Raw genomic sequence first — 20823 nt, 5'->3', positions numbered from 1 at the left:
GGGGTGTGGGCAGGAATATATGACTCCATTCTCCTCTTTACACCTTGACCTTTGAGAAATTAATTTATCTTGCAAAGAATATGGCAGCTTTTCAACAATCATAGAATCAGAGAAATCATTACAGGCCTTTCGGCCCACAATGTTGTGCTGACCATGTAACCTACAGCCTAGAATTACCCTACTGCATAGCCCTCTAGGACTGATACCTTAGGCAGTATCTACATAAGCTAAGCCAGGCAGATAACCAACTTACTTTGCTAAAAGCAGCTTCATTACTAGATTGTCAAGTTCTCTTAACTTGCAGTTATCCTTATTTGCAATCTTTGAAAAGCTGTCCAGCTTCTTAAAAAGTGTGCATTCTATTACCTCTGACGCATTGTAATATTCGATGAGCCTGTCCCAGGCCATTCTTCAAGCTGCAGCCAGGCAGCCTATCTGAACTGCTCTAAAGTGCCTTACCAAGCCATTTTGACAGGAAGTCCAATTCCTCACCTGCAGTAAGATCCAGGTGACTCATTGCATTAATACACGATTATTTCCATGCTCTATAACTTTGATACTTTGCCATATCTGTCATGACTGAAGACTCTGGCTGGCCTTCTGGTAGACTGTCTGTGCACTGAAGCGCGTTAAATCTTGGCTGCTGATGTGGACTGTTAATGTCAAATCTTGGCATTATCTTCTCTGTTTTAACAGTAGAGGGATTCCTTGTTTGGTGCTGGACAGCTAAGAAGGAGTTGTGTAACATATCTGAAGGATTAACTATTTTAAAGGTTCATTTTATTGTCAAAGTATCTATGCAGAATACAACTGAGAGTTGTCTTCTCCAGATAGCCAAAAATGCAACCATAGAATTAGTTGAAAGAAAGACATCAATCACTACTGCATGAAAAGAGAAAGAAAGTAGACTTCACAAACCCCAACCCCTTGTTTGGATAAAAACGAATTGATCACCCTCATGGAGAAACAACACCAGGAACATCAAACTCCAAACCCCCACCCGCCAATCGGCAACAAGAAAGAATGGACAAGAACACAAAACGAACTGAAAGAGGCCAATATGAACCACAGTCCAATCCATAAATCTTAGAAGTTCAATAACAGCTTCGAGAGCACTGGGACCCAGTGGCCCCACCGAGGGCAGTGACACAACCCAGCGGCAGTGACTCGAACTGGTGGCCCCCCGAGGGCAATGGTTGAACCAGCATATACAACCCTGGGATATCGTTTTCTTGCAGGCATACTCAGTAAATCCAACAGCCGTAATAGAATCAATGAGACTGCACCCTTGATGGCTTTTGATTTACTGTGAAGCTCCTCACCCTCTTGCTCTGCTGTTGCCTCCAACATCTCTGCCTGGGCGACAACAGCTGCAGCCTCTTTTTCATGAGGCAAGGCTTCTTAATCAGGCTTTCGTCGAGATTTGTCTATTTTAATGTGCACATTTAGCATGTACGGTGTAGCCTCTGTCTTCACTCTGGCTTGTGCTGCTGCAGCACCAACTGATGATCAACATGACTGCGGTGAACTGTGCTGTCACCAGATACTCTGTCTTGTGAGCTTTGTATTTCCTGTGGTGCTGTGCGTTTTGAGTGCCTCTCATCCATAATGCTTGCTATTCTCTGCTGTTGACTGTTCATAAAGCGTTTGGCCAGCTGCGCTCAAGTCTTTTTACGGTACTGCTCTCCTTGTGTGTGAAGTAGGAGGTACTCAATGCAGAGTAAGCCAAACTCTATTGAGCATGGGGGTCAGGATATAGCGTCCAAGCCTCAGGTGCTTTATTGGACAGCATTCACAAATATGATTGAATAAGAGTAAAACTGAGAGAGAAACAGAAAAGTACTTAATGCAGCAAACTTAAGATGATTGGGTCACATAAGAAATTAGGAATATATGAAGCTATACTTACATGTAAAATATCAAAAATTATACACACCATGAGTAAGAAAAGTTTTAATATATGCAAGAAGATTAATAGAAGACCATAAGACATAGGAGCAGAATTAGGCCATTTGGCCCATCGAGTCTGCTCTGCCATTCAATCATGGCTGATCCTTTTTTCCCCTCCTCAGCCCATTCCCCGGCCTTCTCTAGGTAAACTTTGATGCTGTGTCCAGTTAAGGACCTATCAGTCTCTGCCTTACATACACCCAATAACCTGGTTTCCACAGCTGTCTGTGGTAACAAATTCCACAAATTCACCGTCCTCTGCCTAAAGGAATTTCTCCACATCTCTGTTTTAAATGGATGCTCCTCTATCTTGAGCTGTGCCCTCTTGCCCTAGACTCCCCCACTATGGGAAACATCCTTTCCACCTCAACTCTGTCTAGGCCTTTCAACATTAGAAGGGTTTCAATGAGATCCCGCCTTATCCTTCTAAATTTCAGTGAGTGCAGATCCAGAGCCATCAAGCGTTCCTCGTATGATAACCCTTTCATTCCTGGTACCATCCTTGTGAACCTCCTGTGGACCCTCTCCAATGCCAGCACATCCTTTCTTTGATGAGGAGCCCAAAATTGTTCACAATACTCAAGGTGAGTCCTCACCAGTGCCTTATAAAACCTCAGCTTCACATAGAAACATAGAAACATAGAAAATAGGTGCAGGAGTAGGCCATTCGGTCCTTCGAGGCTGCACCGCCATTTATTATGATCATGGCTGATCATCCAACTCAGAACCCCGCCCCAGCCTTCCCTCCATACCCCCTGACCCCCGTAGCCACAAGGGCCATATCTAACTCCCTCTTAAATATAGCCAATGAACTGGCCTCAACTGTTTCCTGTGGCAGAGAATTCCACAGATTCACCACTCTCTGTGTGAAGAAGTTTTTCCTAATCTCGGTCCTAAAAGGCTTCCCCTCTATCCTCAAACTGTGGCCCCTCGTTCTGGACTTCCCCAACATCGGGAACAATCTTCCTGCATCTAGCCTGTCCAATCCCTTTAGGATCTTATACGTTTCAATCAGATCCCCCCTCAATCTTCTAAATTCCAACGAGTACAAGCCCAGTTCATCCAGTCTTTCTTCATATGAAAGTCCTGCCATCCCAGGAATCAATCTGGTGAACCTTCTTTGTACTCCCTCTATGGCAAAGATGTCTTTCCTCAGATTAGGGGACCAAAACTGCACACAATACTCCAGGTGTGGTCTCACCAAGGCCTTGTACAACTGCAGTAGTACCTTCCTGCTCCTGTACTCGAATCCTCTTGCTATAAATGCCAGCATACCATTCGCCTTTTTCACCGCCTGCTGTACCTGCATGCCCACTTTCAATGACTGGTGTATAATGACACCCAGGTCTCGTTGCACCTCCCCTTTTCCTAATCGGCCACCATTCAGATAATAATCTGTTTTCCTATTTTTGCCACCAAAGTGGATAACTTCACATTTATCCACATTAAATTGCATCTGCCATGAATTTGCCCACTCACCCAACCTATCCAAGTCACCCTGCATCCTCTTAGCATCCTCCTCACTGCTAACACTGCCACCCAGCTTCGTGTTATCCGCAAACTTGGAGATGCTGCATTTAATTCCCTCATCCAAGTCATTAATATATATTGTAAACAACTGGGGTCCCAGCACTGAGCCTTGCGGTACCCCACTAGTCACCGCCTGCAATTCTGAAAAGGTCCCGTTTATTCCCACTCTTTGCTTCCTGTCTGCTAACCAATTCTCCACCCACACCAATACCTTACCCCCAATACTGTGTGCTTTAAGTTTGCCCACTAATCTCCTGTGTGGGACCTTGTCAAAAGCCTTTTGAAAATCCAAATATACCACATCCACTGGTTCTCCCCTATCCACTCTACTAGTTACATCCTCAAAAAATTCTATGAGATTCGTCAGACATGATTTTCCTTTCACAAATCCATGCTGACTTTGTCCGATGATTTCACCGCTTTCCAAATGTGCTGTTATCACATCCTTGATAACTGGCTCCAGCAGTTTCCCCACCACCGACGTTAGGCTAACCGGTCTATAATTCCCCGGTTTCTCTCTCCCTCCTTTTTTAAAAAGTGGGGTTACATTAGCCACCCTCCAATCCTCAGGAACTAGTCCAGAATCTAACGAGTTTTGAAAAATTATCACTAATGCATCCACTATTTCTTGGGCTACTTCCTTAAGCACTCTCGGATGCAGACCATCTGGCCCTGGGGATTTATCTGCCTTCAATCCCTTCAATTTACCTAACACCACTTCCCTACTAACATGTATTTCGCTCAGTTCCTCCATCTCACTGGACCCTCTGTCCCTTACTATTTCTGGAAGATTATTTATGTCCTCCTTAGCGAAGACAGAACCAAAGTAATTATTCAATTGGTCTGCCATGTCCTTGCTCCCCATAATCAATTCACCTGTTTCTGTCTGCAGGGGACCTACATTTGTCTTTACCAGTCTTTTCCTTTTTACATATCTATAAAAGCTTTTATAGTCCGTTTTTATGTTCCCTGCCAGTTTTCTCTCATAATCTTTTTTCCCCTTCCTAATTAAGCCTTTTGTCCTCCTCTGCTGAACTCTGAATTTCTCCCAGTCCTCAGGTGAGCCACTTTCTCTGGCTAATTTGTATGCTTCTTCTTTGGAATTGATATTATCCCTAATTTCTCTTGTCAGCCACGGGTGCACTACCTTCCTTGATTTATTCTTTTGCCAAACTGGGATGAACAATTGTTGTAGTTCATCCATGCAACCTTTAAATGCTTGCCATTGCATATCCACCGTCAATCCTTTAAGTGTCATTTGCCAGTCTATCTTAGCTAATTCACGTCTCATACCTTCAAAGTTACCCCTCTAAGTTCAGAACCTTTGTTTCTGAATTAACTATGTCACTCTCCATCTTAATGAAGAATTCCACCATATTATGGTCACTCTTACCCAAGGGGCCTCTCACGACAAGATCGCTAATTAACCCTTCCTCATTGTTCAAAACCCAGTCCAGAATAGCCTGCTCTCTAGTTGGTTCCTCGACATGTTGGTTCAAAAAACCATCCCGCATACATTCCAAGAAATCCTCTTCCTCAGCACCTTTACCAATTTGGTTCACCCAGTCTACATGTGGATTGAAGTCACCCATTATAACTGCTGTTCCTTTATTGCACACATTTCTAATTTCCTGTTTAATACCATCTCCGACCTCACTACTACTGTTAGGTGGCCTGTACACAACTCCCACCAGCGTCTTCTGCCCCTTAGTGTTACGCAGCTCTACCCATATCGATTCCACATCTTCCCGGCTTATGTCCTTCCTTTCTATTGCGTTAATCTCTTCTTTAACCAGCAACGCCACCCCACCTCCCCTTCCTTCATGTCTATCCCTCCTGAATATTGAATATCCCTGAACGTTGAGCTCCCATCCCTGGTCACCCTGGAGCCATGTCTCTGTGATCCCAACTATATCATAATCATTAATAACAATCTGCTCTTATTTTCTAGACATCTTGGAATGAATGCTAACATTGCATTTGCCTTCCTCACTACCAACTCATCCTGCAAGTTAACCTTTAGGGTGTTCTGCACAAGGACTCTGAAGTCCTTTTGCATTTCAGATTTTTGGATTTTCTCCCCATTTATAAAATAGTCCGCATTTTATTTCTTCTGCCAAAGTGCATGACCATGCATTTTCCAACATTGTATTTCATTTGACACCTTCTTGTCTATTTTCCTAATCTGTCTCAGTCCTTCTGCAGCCTACCTGTTTCCTCTACACTACTGCCCCTCCACAAAGCTTCGTATCATCTGGTGACTTGGCAACAAAGCCATCTATTTCACCATCTAAATCATCGATATACAGCATAAAAAGAAGTGGTCTTAACACTAAACCTTGTGGAATACCACAAGTTACTGGCAGTCAACCAGAAAAGGATCCTTTTACTCTCACTTGCTGCCTCCTACCAATCAGCCAATGCTCTAGCCATGCCAGTAACTGTCTTGTAATACCATGGGCTTTTAACTTAGTAAGCAGCCTCACGTGTGGCACCTTGTCAAAGATCTTCTGAAAGTCCAAATATACAATATCCACTACATCCCCTTTATCTATCCTATTTGTAATCTCCTCAAAGAATTCTAACAGGTTCTTCAAGTAAGATTATCCCTTAAAGAAGCCATGCTGTTCTATCTTGTTGTTGATGTTGTTCTATCTTGTCCTGTGTCACCATAACCTCATCCTTAACAATTGATTCCAACATCTTCCCAACCACTGAGGTCAGGCTAACTGGTCTATAATTTCCTTTCTGCTGCCTTCCTCCTTTCTTAAAGAGTAGTGTGACATTTGCGATGTCATGTAATCATTCCCTAAATTACCAAGGCTGGTCAAACACCATACCAATAACCAAGAATAAACTTTTACACAATAATAACACAAAACATTGCTCACATAGTATCTTCCGTTATGAACTAAAACAACACTTACAGATGCTGATATTGATGGCAGATATGAAAGAAAGATGGCATAGGGCTTTAGTTTGACTGGAAACTACTTCAAGCAAGAATAGATGACTTGCTGTTGTGGTCCAGCTGAACTTTGAAACAAAAGTCTGCAGGGCTATTTGTTAGCAAATAAAAGCCTGAACACAATGAATAGTTCAGGACTTTTCACCATCACCAGTGATACAGCTCTCCAAAATCGTGTGTGTAGACTCCATGGGTATGTTATTAGGTCCCTCCTGTACCTAATAAAGTCACCACTGAGTGTATGTTTGTGGTCTTCTACTGCTGTGGCCCATCTACTTCAAGGTTTGACACGTTATGTGTTCAGAGATTTTCTTCTGTTGTAACGCATGGTTATTTGAGTTACTGTCAGCTTGAACCTGTCTGGCCCTTCTCCTCTCACCTCTCTCGTTCACAAGGTGTTTTTGCCCACAGAACTGCCAATCTTTGGATGTTTTCTTTTTGCGGTTAGCACCATTTTCTGTAAAACCTAGACACTGTCGTGTGTGAAAATCGCTGGAGATTAGCAGTTTCTGAGATACTCAAACCATCCTGTTTGGCACCAACAATCATTCCATGAACCATGTTTGGTCCAAACAGCATCTGGACCTCTTAATAATGTCTGGATGATTTTATGCATTGAGCTGCTGCCACATGATTGGATGAATAGATATTTGCATTAATGAACAGGTGTACAGGTGTACCTGATAAAGTAATTACTGAGTGTATCATTGTTGTGCAATGCACAAAATAAGGCAGCCAGTTAACATGCTGCAAGAACCTATAAGCAACAAAGATGTGATAACCAGGAATTGCTGGAAACAATCAAAATGTCAGACAGCATTTACAGAGAGACAAATTGGATTATTTCAGGACAGAGATCTCTCTTTAGAATAGACAATTTACCCAGTGTTAACTTTGTTCCTCTCTACACAGTTGTTTCCTGCACTGAATATTTCCAAAATATTTTAAAAATTTTTACTTTGGATTTCCAGCATCCGTAATTATTTACTATTAAGTATCTACACTCAGCGGGAGCGGCCACTTTATTAGGTACCTCCTGTAATAATAAAGTGGCCACTGAGTGTATGTTGATGGTCTTCTTCAACTATAGCACATCCACATGAAGGTTTGACATGTTGTGCATTCAGAGATGCTCTTCTGCAAACCACTGTTGTAACGCGTGATTATTTGAGTTACTCACGCCTTCCTGTCGGCTTAAACCAGTCTGACCATTCTCCTCTCACTTCTCTCATCAACAAGGCATTTTCGCCCACAGAATCACTGCTGTCTGGATGCTTTTTGCTTTCTACATCATTCTCTATAAACTCTAAAACTGTTGTGCATGAAAATGATCAGCAGTTTCTGAGATACTCAAATCACCCTGTCCGGCACCAACAATCATTCCATGGTCAAAGTCACTTAGATTACAATTCCTCCCCATTCTGATGTTTGATCTGAACAACAACTGAACCTCTTGCTTTTTTACGTTGAGTTGCTGCCACATAATTGGCTGATTAGATATTTGCATTAATGAGAAAATTGTACAGGCATACCTAATAAAGTGGCTAAGTGTATTTTTGTTACGTTCATTGTGGGAGAAATACTGGCCCAGATACTGCATAGAAATATTCTGTTCTTCAAAATAATGCCACGGATTCTTTTAGGTTAACATGAGATAACAGTTGTGAAAATGCATCCCTCCCTCATTGTCAGCTGACAGGTATGTGTTCACTCATCTTTTGATCTTTTGACTGAGTGCTGGAAATGTTGCCATTTGAGCCATTGTTGAAATAAAGCAGGAAATACTGGAATTACTCAGCAGACCATGTTTGCCAGGAGAGGAACGAGATTAGTGATTCAGGTTGATGACCTTTGACCGGATCTGGGAAAAGTCAGCGATTAAAACAAAGGAGTTTAGTATTCCTTAGAATGAGTCAATAAATTCAATATTCACTTGTAGCTGAAGCATTCACATTGGTTGATGCACATTTCAAGAGAACTTAAAATTCATTTAGACTTGCACGTGGGGCTTTATGGCAATAATATCATATTTTGCGGAGTCTTGCAATGAGCTTCCCACTTTGGTGTTAAACAAACACAAGATGCTGGAGGAACTCAGCAGGCCAGGCAGCATCTTTGGAAAAAGAGTCAACAGTCGACGCTTTGGGCTGAGACTCTTTATTATCACATGTTAACTTCTTCTTACAAGTAATCTGCCTAATGCCTGTTGATGTTAGATGAACACTGATATGAAATTCATAGGGATATAAAGTGAGGGATGCTAAACCTTAAATTGGCTTCATAGCAAAGAAAAGGACTTCCTCTTCCATGGTGCCTTAACCTTTCTCACTCAACTTCCCAGTGAGCTATGATTTTGAGTTTACACTGCAGCAGGCCTGTTTGTTATTGGCTTATAGAACTCTTGCTTCTTCATTTGATGGGACGTGTCCTTTTGTTGGCAAGGCTAGCATTTGTTGGTCCTCTTTAATAATCCTTAGGAATATGCTGGAGATTACATTCTTGAACTGCTGCTGTTTGCACCGTGATGGTCCTTTGACTGCACGGCTCAGGAGGGATATCCAGTGATACAGTGATACATTTCCAACTTAGGGCAGCGGGTAACCTGGAGGGAAACTTATGCTTCTTTTTACTTTCTGCACACTGGTCCTTCCATGTGGCACAGTTTGATGGTTTGGGAGATGTTGTTTGAGTGCTCATAGCAAGTTTGTAGATGCACAATGCAAACATGATACACTGTTGGCAGAAGGAATTGATGCGCAATGTGGTGGAATAGATGCCAGTCAAGTGAACTGCTTTGTCTCGGGTGGTTTGAGCTTGAGTATTGTTAGAGCTGCATTCATTCATTGGATAATATTACAGTGCACACTTGCTGTGCGCCTTGTCAGTGTCACTCATTACAGGAGACCCCGTCTTTGACATACTTTTGAAGCCTCACTATTTATGTTGGGATCCAAATACACCAAAATATCGTGAATCCAAGATGGAGACCCACATGTAAATGCCACCGAAAAAAAAAAGAATAAATCAAGAAACACACCTAAAAGTTGCTGGTGAACGCAGCAGGCCAGGCAGCATCTCTAGGAAGAGGTGCAGTTGACGCTTCAGGCCGAGACCCTTCGTCAGTCCTGAAACGTCGACTGCACCTCTTCCTAGAGATGCTGCCTGGCCTGCTGCGTTCACCAACAACTTTTATGTGTGTTGCTTGAATTTCCAGCATCTGCAGAATTCCTGTTGTTTGCGAATAATTCAAGAAGCATTTTTAAACAAACTTTCATGCCTGGATATAGCAATGCCATCAATTATTGTTTATCCCTAAATAACTCTCGAAGTGGGTTGCAGGGAACGTTTTAGAGGTCAGTTGAGAGTCAACAGTTCTGGTAACTCTGGAGTCACGTTTTGATGAGTTCTGATAAACATGGCTGGTTTCCTTCCTTGGAGGACAATGGTGGTTACTTTTATAGATATATTTAATTACCTAAAGCAGGGGGTCACCACCTTTTTTTATGCCATGAACCCCTACCGTTAACTGTGCACCCCAGGTTGGGAACCCCAGATAGTGACATTCAAGCCTGTTCTTTGAGAGATTGTCTAGGCATCTATATGGTCATCCAATAACTTAGCAACATCTAAATGACCCTATAATGAAAAGAGGGAAGACTGAGAAAAATGAAAATTCTCAAAATTCTAAGGTCATGGAGAATATCTGAGCTAGATTGGAAATAATAGAGTCAAGCCTCTCATTGTCCAATAGCAAGAAGACCTTTCCTAAAAGGCCTTTGTGGGGGCTGTACTGAATTTCACTGTATCCCTCAGTATGCATTCCTGCCCCCCGGAATGTGCCAGTCAACACCATCATTCACTTACAGAACAGCACACACACACAATGCTGAGGAACTCCTCAGGTCAGGCAGATCCATGGAAATCAGCAGTCAACATTTTAGGCTGAGAAGGGGGGAAGGAGGGAAAGGAGGATAGCTAGAAGGTGAGAGATGAACCCAGGTGGGTAGGAAAGGTAAGGGACTGGAGATTCACTTACAGACATCTCCTTGTCTCTGATTAGACCATTTTTCCAGGTGGTTATTGATCCTGTCCCTCAGCATTTTCTCCAATAACCTTCCTACTAATCTCGCAGGTCTATAATTACCATATTTTTCCCTGCTGCCTTCTTGAAATGGGGGACCACGTTTATCATCTTGCAGGCAATAGAAACCTCACTTGTCAGCATGGATTTAAAAATGTCAGTTAAATTTCAAGCAATCTATTCTCTTGCCTCTGTCAGCTGCCTGGGATAACCTATTCCACCTTTCCGGATAACTCAGGTCCTCAAATCCTAGCAACATCCACGTAAATTTTCTCTGCACTCATTCAATCTTTTTTACTGTAGGCAGGTGACCAAAATTGCACATGATACTCCAAATTAGGCTTCACCAATGTCTTTTACAACTTCAACATAACGTCCTAATTCCTCTGCTCAATATATTGATTTATGAAGGCCAATGTGCCAAAAGCTTTCTTTGCAACCCCATCTACCTGTGATGTCACTTTCAAGGTATTATAGATCTGTATTCTCAGATCCCTTTGTTCTACCTCACTTGTCAGTACCCTACCACTCACCAGGTGAGATGAGGTAGTAAATTGCATTAGGCATTGGCATTGTGGGAGAAGTCAGAGAGTGGTAGTAGATGCCTGGTTGTTCCTCCCGAAGTACAATACCTCACACTTGCCTGCATTAAGTTCTATCTGCCATTTTTCAGCCTACTTTTCCAGCTGGTCCAGATCCTGTTACAAGCTTTGATAGTCTACCTTGCTGTTCACTACACCACCAGTCTTGGTGTCATCTGCAAATTTGCTGACCTGGTTTACCTCATTATCTTCCAGATTGTTGATATAGATGAAAAACAACAGCGGACCCAGCTCTGATCCCTGCATCACAGCAGCAGTCACAGGTCTCTATTCAGAAAAGCAATCCTCTGCTACCACTCCTTGGCTTCTCCCAATTTACTACCTCATCCTGAATGTCAAGTGACTGAATTTTCTTGACCAATCTCCCATGTGAGACCTTGTCAAAGGCTTCACTAAAGTCCATGTAGACAGCATCCACTGTCTTGTCTTCATCAATTTCAAAGTTCAAAGTACATTTATTGTCAAATAGACAACCATGAGATTTGTCTCGTTACGGACGGCCACAAAACAAAGAAACCCAATAGAGCCCATTAAAAAATAGAAAGCTGTCAAATGTGCAGAAAAAAAACCAAAATCATGCAAACAATAAAACTAAGCAAATAGCATTGTAACTGAAGTTCATGAAAGTGAGTCCACAGCTATGAAGCCAGTTGCAGCCGAACCAGAAGCTCTTTAGTTGTAGGCCACAGCCTCAGTTCACAGTGGTACTCACCTCTTAGTAACTTGCTTGAAAAACTCTGTAGGATTGGTTAGACTTGGCCTACCATGCACAAAGCCATATTGACTATTCCTAATCAGTCCCTTTCTATCCAAATACTTATATATTCAGTCCCTGAGAATACCTTCCAATAATCTTCCCAGTACTGATGTCAGGGTTACTGGTCTATAATTTCCTTGCTTATTATTAAAGCCTTTTTAAAACAATGGAACGATGTTAGCTATCTGCCAATCCTCCTGTGGCTGAGGACGTTTTAAATATCTCTGCTGGAGCCCTGTCGATTTCTGCACTAAGCTCCCACAAGGTCTGAGGGGACACATTGTCAGGTCCCGGGGATTTATCCATTGTGATTTGCCTCAAGAGAGCAACCACCTCCTCCTCTGTGATCTGTATAGAGTCCATGACCTTGCTACTTCAGTGCATCACATCTATAGATTCTGAGTTCATCTCCTGAGTAAATACAGATGTAAAATATCCATTTAAGATCACCTTCATCTCTTTAAAATCCACACATAGATAACCACTCTGATCTTCCTGAGAACAAATTTTCACCCTTGCTATATTTTTGCTCTTAATGTATCTGTAGAAGCCCTCCTCCTTGCCTGCTAAAACAACCTCATGATTCCTTTTAGCCCTCCTCATTTCCCTGAGTTCTCTTGCATTTTCTTATACTGAAGTACATCATTTGTTCCTGCCTCACTATCTCTCGAAAACTAAGGCTCCCTAAACCTGTTATCCTTGCCTTTTATTCTGACAGGAACATACAAACTTTGTACTCTGAAAATTTCACTTTTGAAGGCCTCCCACTTACCAAGTACACCTTTGCCGGAGAACAATCTGTCCCAATTCACACTTGCCAGGTACTTTCTGATACCATCAAAATTGGCCTTTCTTCAAATTAGAATCTCAACCTGAGAATCAGACCTATGCTTTTCCATAATTACCTTGTAACTAATGGCATTGTGATCACTAGATGCAAAGTGTTCCCTACCCAAACTTCTGTCACCTGCCCCGTCTCATTTGCTAACAGGAGATCTAGTATTGCACTCTCTCTAGCTGCACTTCTGTGTACTGAATAAGGAAACTTTCCTCGATAAATTTGATAAAGATTCTTTCCCATCTAGCTCCTTTACAGTATGGAGTCCTAGTCAATATGTGGAAAGTTAAAATCACCTACTATTCCAACTTTTTGTTTCTTGCAATAGTCTGCAATGCTTCTAATTTGCTCCTTTAAATCCCACGGATGTTGGGTGGTCTATAATATAATCCCAATAATGTCATACCTTTTTTATTCTTCAGTCCTAACCCGTAAAACCTCTCCAGATGAACTCCCCAGTCTGTCCTGTCTGAGCACTGCCATGACATTTTCTCTGACTAGTAATGCCATCCCTCACCTTTTAATCCTTCCCGCTTTACCATGTCTGAAACAATGGAACCCCAGATACTGAGCTGCTGGTCCTGCTCCTCTTGCAACTAAGTCTCACTAATGGCTACAATATTGTAATTTCACCTGCTGATCCATGCTCTAAATTCATCTGTCTTTCCTACAATACTCCTTTGTTTGAAATATACACAGCTCAGAACATTAGTCCTGCCATGCTTAACCTTTTGATTCCTGACTTTGTTTGTAGGCTTGACAACATCTTTCCCCACAATCCCTCCACTATCTGTTTTGACACTCTGGTTTCCATCCCCCTGAGATATTAGGCCCCCTTCAGTCCAGGTGCAAACTGTGCTTTCTGTGCAGGTCCCACCTTCCCTGGAAGAGAGCCCAGTGGTCTAAAAATCTGAAGCCCTTCCTCCTACACCAACTCCTTAGTCATGTATTTAACTGTATAATCTTCCTATTTCTGGCCTCACTAGCACATGGCACAGATAGCAATCCTGAAATCACAACCCTGGAGGTACTGTCCTTTAACTTCCTGAACTCACTTTGCTGGGCCTTGTCACCCCTCCTACCTAAGTTATTGGTCCCAACGTGGACCACAACCTCTGGCTGCTCCCCCTCCCACTTAATAATCCTTCAGACTCGATCTGTGACGTCCCTGACCCTGAAACCCAGGAGGAAACATACCATCCAGGAATCTTGTCCCATCCACAGAACTCCTTTCTGTTCCCCTGTCACTACAACTTGCTTTCACCCCCTTTACTTTGTGAGCCACAGAGAGAGACTCGGTGCCAGAGACCTGACTGATGCTGCTTTCCTCTGCTAGGTCATCCCCCTCCAACAGTGCCTGTTGTAGAAAGATACTGACACAGGGGTACTCTGCACTGGCTGTCTATCCCCCTTCCCACTCCTGACGATGGTCACCCAGTTACATGTGTCCTGTACCTTGGGTGTAACTACCTCCCTGCGTGCCATGCCCATCTACCCCTCAGCCTCTTGAGTGATCTGGAGCTCACCCAGTTCCAGCTCCAGCTCCTTAACACGATCTGTTAGAAGCTGCAGCTGTTTGCACTTCTTGCAGAAGTAGTCGTCAGGGACACAAGACGTCTCCTTGACTTCCCACATCCAGCAAGAGGAGCATTTCACTATCCTGCCTGGCATCCCCACTACTCTAAATGTACAATAAGAAAGAAAGAAAGAATAAATAATGAAATAAATCTACCTACTATAAATATACACAGCTCAGAACGTTAGTCCCACCATGCTCAACCTTTTGATTCCTGACTTTGTTTGTAGGTTTGACAACATCTTTCCCCACAATTCCTCCACTATCTGTTTTGGCACTCTGGTGCATGTGCTAGTGAGGCCAGAAATAGGAAGATTATACAGTTAAATACATGGCTAAGGAGCTGGTGTAGGAGGAAGGGCTTCAGATTTTTAGACCACTGGGCTCTCTTCCAGGGAAGGTGGGACCTGCACAGAAGGCACAGTTTGCACCAGGACTGAAGAGGGACTAATATCTCAGGGGGATGGAAACCAGATGGAAAGCTAATGGCATGCTGGTCTTCATAACCGGGGGAGTTGAGTATAGGAACAAAGAGGTCCTTCTGCAGTTGTACAGGGCCCTGGTGAGACCACACCTGGAATATTGTGTACAGTTTTGGTCTCCAAATTTGAGGAAGGACATTCTAGCTATTGAGGGAGTGCAGTGTCGGTTCACAAGGTTAATTCCCGGGATGGCAGGACTGTCATACGTTGAAAGATTGGAGCGACTGGGGTTGTATACACTGGGATTTAGAAGGATGAGAGGGGATCTGATTGAAACATATAAGATTATTAAGGGATTGGACACGCTAAAGGCAGAAAACATGTTCCCGATGTTGGGGGAGTCCAGAACCAGAGGCCACAGTTTAAGAATAAGGGGTAGACCATTTAGAACGGAGTTGAGGAAAAACTTTTTCACACAGAGGGTTGTGCTTCTGTGGAATGCTCTGCCTCAGAAGGCAGTGGAGGCCAATTCTCTGGATTCTTTCAAAAAAGAGTTAGATAGAGTCTTAAAGATAGCGGAGTGAAGAGAAATGGGGAGAAGGCAGGAAAAGGGTACTGATTGTGGATGATCAGCTATGATCCCAGTGAATGGTGGTGCTGGCTCAAAGGGCTGAATGGCCTACTCCTGCACCTATTGTATATTGTCTACTACCTATGGCTCTCTTCAAAAATCCTCTTTGCACTCTTTCCACCTGACTGATGTCTTTGCTGTAACAGGATAACAAAATTCTGCATAATCTTTTTGCCCTTAATATACTTATAGAACATCTTTGGATTAACAAGCACTCTGCCTGAACAACTCAGCAAGTCCCTTCTCCAGCCTTGTATCCCTTTTGCCAATCAACTTTCCAGCTCTTAGCTCCATCCCTCCCCCTCCTGTCTTCTCCTATCATTTCAGATCTCCCCCTCACCCTCCTACTTCCAAATCTCTTACTACCTCTTCTTTCAGTTAGTCCTGACGAAGGGTCTCGGCCCGAAACACCGACTGTACCTCTTCCTATAGATGCTGCCTGGCCTGCTGCGTTCACCAGCAATTTTTTTTTGTATGTGTTGCTTGATTTTCCAGCATCTGCAAATTTCCTCATGTTTGTGTTTTTAACCTCAGCAAGTCATTCAGCATCCGTGAGATAGTGAGAAAAAAAATTCCTGATTTCAAAGTTTCATCCCAAAACAGTGACTACTTCTTTCTTCTCACAGATGCTGTGCGACCTGCTGAGTTCCTTCAGCAGATCGTTTGTTGCTCCAGATTCCAGCATCTGCAGTCCCTTGTGTTTTTGGATTAACCTTAGTCCTGTCAACCAATGATATTTTGTGACCCCCTCCTTGCCTTTCAAGTTTCTTAATTATGCTCCACCCTGCACATTTTGCACTTCTGATAGACCTTGTTCGTCTTCAGTTCCGTATACCTGTCAAATATTTGATGTGATGAGGTATGATAGCGATACGGAGATTGAATTACTAGATTGGTAACTCAGAGACGTGGGCTGACAAGGTAAATACGAGAGTTTAAGTCTCAGCATGGAAGTTGTGTAATTCAGGTTTGTTAGTTAAATAAGCTGAAATTTGAAAACTAAACTTGACCTTGTGACCATAAAATGAATGTGCTTCAGTAATATTTTTCAGGGTAGGAAATCTGCAAATTTTATCTTGGATGTAGAATGGTTGACTCTCCAGTACCCACAGAAATGGCCTGTCAATCCATTCAGTGGTATCTTTATAGCAGCATTTCAAGAGGGAATTTCGCTGGCAACTTCATAAAGCCAGTTTCAGAATGAGCAACATAAGGTGGCCTCACAAGGGATGCTACATCCTTGAAAATGTGTTAAGGAAAAAAAAAAGGATTGTCATAATGAGTTAAATTTTTTCATGGTTACCAAATGAATTTCAGGAAAAACAGCAGGAGGGGTAAACTCCAGTGGAAATTCCCATATAGAATCTTGTAAGTAAACATCCACTGAAACATTCCCGTAGCATTCATGGATTTGTACTCTGATATGAATGCACGCTTGTTAAATGAAAACTCAGTCAAAAAGAATGAAGGACCTCTATTTAGACACAACCTTTTACAACCTTTAGAATGCTTTATGGCCTTTTCTGAAATGTACTTGCAGATATCAGTGCAATCACTTGACAGCACCAGTGATCACCAATCGCGGTTCATTTCCCACCGCTGTCTGTAAGGAGTTTGTACATTCTTTCCGTGACCACGTGGATTTCCTCCACGTGCTCCGATTTCCTCCCACACCCAATGGCGTAAAGTATTCTGACCTTATCTTCATTTTATTTTCACCTACCCATGTTACTTGGCTGATTTGGAAACTCTTCATCACATTGAACAGTACAGCCAAAACAGACTGGTTACTTTTTTTTTCTAGTCTTTAAGATATTCATTAAGCCACACTAAAAATTCTTCCTTTGCAAACAGAACAGTTTTCCTTTTGTTTTAAGTGAAAGCTAGAATTCCTGAAGTTAAAATCATTGTTTGCTTTTGTACTCATCAAAGATCAGCAATATCAGACCATAAGACTTAGAAGCAGAGTTAGGCCATTTGGCCTGTTTTGTCTGAACCGCCATTCCATCATGGCTGATTTATTATCCCTCTCAACCCCACTCTCCTGCCTTCTCCCCATAACCTTTGACACCCTTACTAGTCAGGAACCTATCAATCTCAGCTTTAAATATAGTCAGTGACTTGGCTCCACAGTTGTTTGTGGCAATGAATTCCACACACCCACCACCCTCTGGCTAAAGAAATTCCTCCTTATTTCTGTTGTAAAGGGACATTCTTGTATTCTGAGACTGTGCCCTCTGGTTCTGTACTCTTTCTAGACAATGGTCTGATTCACTTCTTTTGTTGTCAGAATTTGCTTTGGTTGTTGACAAATTTAACCCTCTGCCTATTGAGTTCCTCTAGCACCCCTTGTTTTACACCTTATTTCCTACTTCTTCCTTGGCAGTTGTTCCAGACTGAGGAAAACTTGCTTCCACTATAGTTGGGTAGGGTTGAGGCCAGTGTGGAACTTAAGAAAGAACATGTCTGATGGGGCACGTGGGTCGATAGCTTGTGGTTCCCAGGAGTCTGAACCAGAATTAAGTTTAATATCACCGGCATATGGCATGAAATGTTCTGTTATGCGGCAACACTGCATTGTAATAACATGATAATAAAACTGTAAACTACAGTAAGTATATATCGTATAAAATTTTAAATTAAATAAGTCATGCGCAAACAGAAAAAAGTGGTGAGGTAGTGTTTACCAATCGACTTCCCATCTCTTTACTTCACCCCTCCCCCTCCCATTTTCTCTTATCACCTGCCGCCTTGTACTTCTTCCTCCCCTCCCTCCCCCGCCCCCAACCTTCTTACTCTGATTTCTCATCCTTTCCCTCCAGTCCTGACGAAGGGTCTCGGCTGAAAACGTCGACGGTTTACTCTTTTCGTGTTGTGTTGCTTGGATTTCCAGCATCTGCGGATTTTCTCTTGTTGGTGAGGTACTGGGTTCAATATCCATTCAGAAATCTGATGGCAGAGGGGAAGAATCTGTTCCTGAATTGTAGAGTGTGTGCCTTCAGGCTCCAGTACCTCCTCCTTGACAGTAGCAATGAGAAGAGGGCATATCCTGGGTGATGGGGGTGCTTAATGATGGATGCCGTCTTTTTGAGGTACCGCTCCTTGAAGATGGAATGATGCATTTTTTTCAAGGAAATTTTGAGTGCATTGTTTAATCTTTCCCTCGGACAATGTTCGGAATAATGTTTGTTTTGAAGTCTGGTATGAAAGATTGGTGGCACGGTTATGGAGAAGTTAGTGCTGCTTTCCCACAGCTGTAAGGACACAGGTTCAATCCTGGCTGTTGAAGAGTGCAGAGTGAAGTCCTGCTGGGAACTCCCTCTTCCTCCCATGCAACAAACGCATACATTGGCTCCAGAGAAGTGGCAAGAAGAATTAAAAGGAAGTTAATGGGGTATATGGATGAAAAGGACTCTTAAGTGTATTATGGGAGTGAAAGTTCTCAGGAGGAGAATTGACCTGCTGGACTAAAAGGCCTCCTCATGTGTCACAATGAATAAGTATTGTTGGGTCCAGGTGCCAATAACAGGCCAACAATATTCAACAATAATCAATTTTTCTGAGCTGGATTGAAGCAGGACTCCGTTGAATTCGTGTTTCATATTGTGGCTATCTCTCACTTTGCTTTGTGGCTGTTTGTGTGAGTTGGATTTTTTGCATGTGGGGGGGTGGGTTGATGTTTTTCGTTGAATGTATCCCATGGTTTTCCTTGTTTCATGTCTGTCTGTGGGAAAGACGAATCTCGGGATTCTATACTGCATTTGTCCTTTGATAATTAATGTTCAATGAACCTTTGAATCGTTTCCTGTCATTTAACCAGGTATACAACAGCCAGCAGGAAATTTGCAAGAAATTTGTGGTTGGTGGGGGACTCTGATTCTGAATGTGATTCAAGCCCTTGAAATGTCTGATTCAATGTTTGTGAGAGCACCCTAGTGAACATTCCTGGAATGCAGAAATGACCAGGACAGGAAGTTCTGTGCATGCTTGGGCTTGTGGAGTGGCAGAAAGCCTCTGATATATCTATCTAAAGAAGGAGAACAACATTTAACTGTTTATCTCTGCCTGTGTCATCTTGTTTCAGTATCGGAGATGGCTTCGGGCAGAATATGGTGAGAATCGATTTAACGACAAGCAGGAGATTGAGAAGATGGTGTCACAGTACAACGAGAAGCAGAGGCAACGGCACCCGAGATATGGGGAGCAACAAGGCACCGACCAGTCAGCAAACGTCTATCCTCTCCCTTACAAAGCCTATGGCAGTAGCAGCCATGACTGGGTGAACAGATAATGGGGATCAGTGCCAGACTGCCGTATGTCACCTTATTCATTGTAAATTAGCAGGAATATATGTAGAATAGAAGCCCGTGGTGCAATATTATACAAGAGTATTATGTGTACACACAGAATTCTTTTTTTGTTTACCACTGACAGTTTTCCTTAGCAACATTGAGAGAGTTGTGCCTTTTCTTAAATCAAGTGCCTAACTAAGATTTGAGTTCAGTTGGATTAGGCCAGCTCCTTTTCTTTGTTCAGAACCAATGTTTGCTGTGATATCTATGGGCTAATTCCTGTTGGCCTGGAATCTAACAATGGATGATATTGCCACTTTTACACAGAGACTTTGACAGTGTTTTAAAATGCAAACGTTTTATTCCCTATGCAGGTCAGCAGTTGTATTTTCTTTCCTCTCTGCCAAACAGATTTTAAAAATGTGTAAAATAAAATTCAAAATTTGGTCTGTTGTTTTTGTACATTTTCTTAAAAATGCCATGGTTTCTGTCTTATTGACCACACATCATTTTCCCTACCCCAACATTACAAGTGTTTTCATTAGAGTCTATAAGAACAAAATACACAGCAGAGAATTCGACTATTTGGCCCATCGAGTCCATTCTGCACTGCTCGAGTCACAGAGAGATACAGCACAGAAACAGGCCCTTCAGCCCATCTAGTCAGTGCTAGAACCATTAATCTGTCTAGTATTGACCTGCTCCCAAACCATAGTCCTTCATACCCATGTACCTATCCAAATTTCTCTCAAATGTTGAAATCAAACCCAGATCTACCACTTCTGCTGGCAGCTTGTTTCACAATCTCACCACGCTCTGAGTGAAGGAATTCCACCTCCTCCCGTGTTCCCCATTAACATTTCACCTTTCACCCTTAATCCATGACCTCTTGTTCCAATCTTAACCAACCTCAGTGAAATAAAACAGTTGTATTGATAGGGTAAATGTCCGCTTGCATTTACCCTATCTATACTGCTCATGTATACCTCTATCAAATCCCCCTTTATTCTTCTTCTTTCTAGGGAATAAAGTTGTTGTGGATCTGGTGCTAACTGATGGCTAGACTCAGGAAATCATGCCCCTTCCATCCATAATCAGACAAGTCACTCACCATGGCCATTTCCCATTGGTCCTCTGTATAAATGGTATTTAGTTGTTAACCACAGGCTAATCATT

At 42.5% G+C, this 20823-nt stretch overlaps 1 protein-coding gene across 1 annotated transcript in view; it reads left to right on the top strand.

Moving 5' to 3' along the window:
- dusp22a (dual specificity phosphatase 22a) overlaps positions 1-20093 on the top strand; it is a 214405-nt gene extending 194312 nt beyond the window's left edge. Inside the window, exon 8 of the mRNA XM_063067501.1 lies at positions 19440-20093. Within this exon, the coding sequence (XP_062923571.1) occupies positions 19440-19646 (207 nt within the window). The 3' untranslated portion in view covers positions 19647-20093. The remainder of the gene's footprint in view (positions 1-19439) is intronic.
- Positions 20094-20823: the final 730 nt, after the last annotated feature.

This window comes from Mobula hypostoma, chromosome 14, assembly GCF_963921235.1.
Source record: "Mobula hypostoma chromosome 14, sMobHyp1.1, whole genome shotgun sequence".
NCBI classification, from domain to species: domain Eukaryota; kingdom Metazoa; phylum Chordata; class Chondrichthyes; order Myliobatiformes; family Myliobatidae; genus Mobula; species Mobula hypostoma.
Note: the sequence above shows the minus strand (reverse complement) of the source record. Positions and strands in the feature narration are given on the sequence as shown.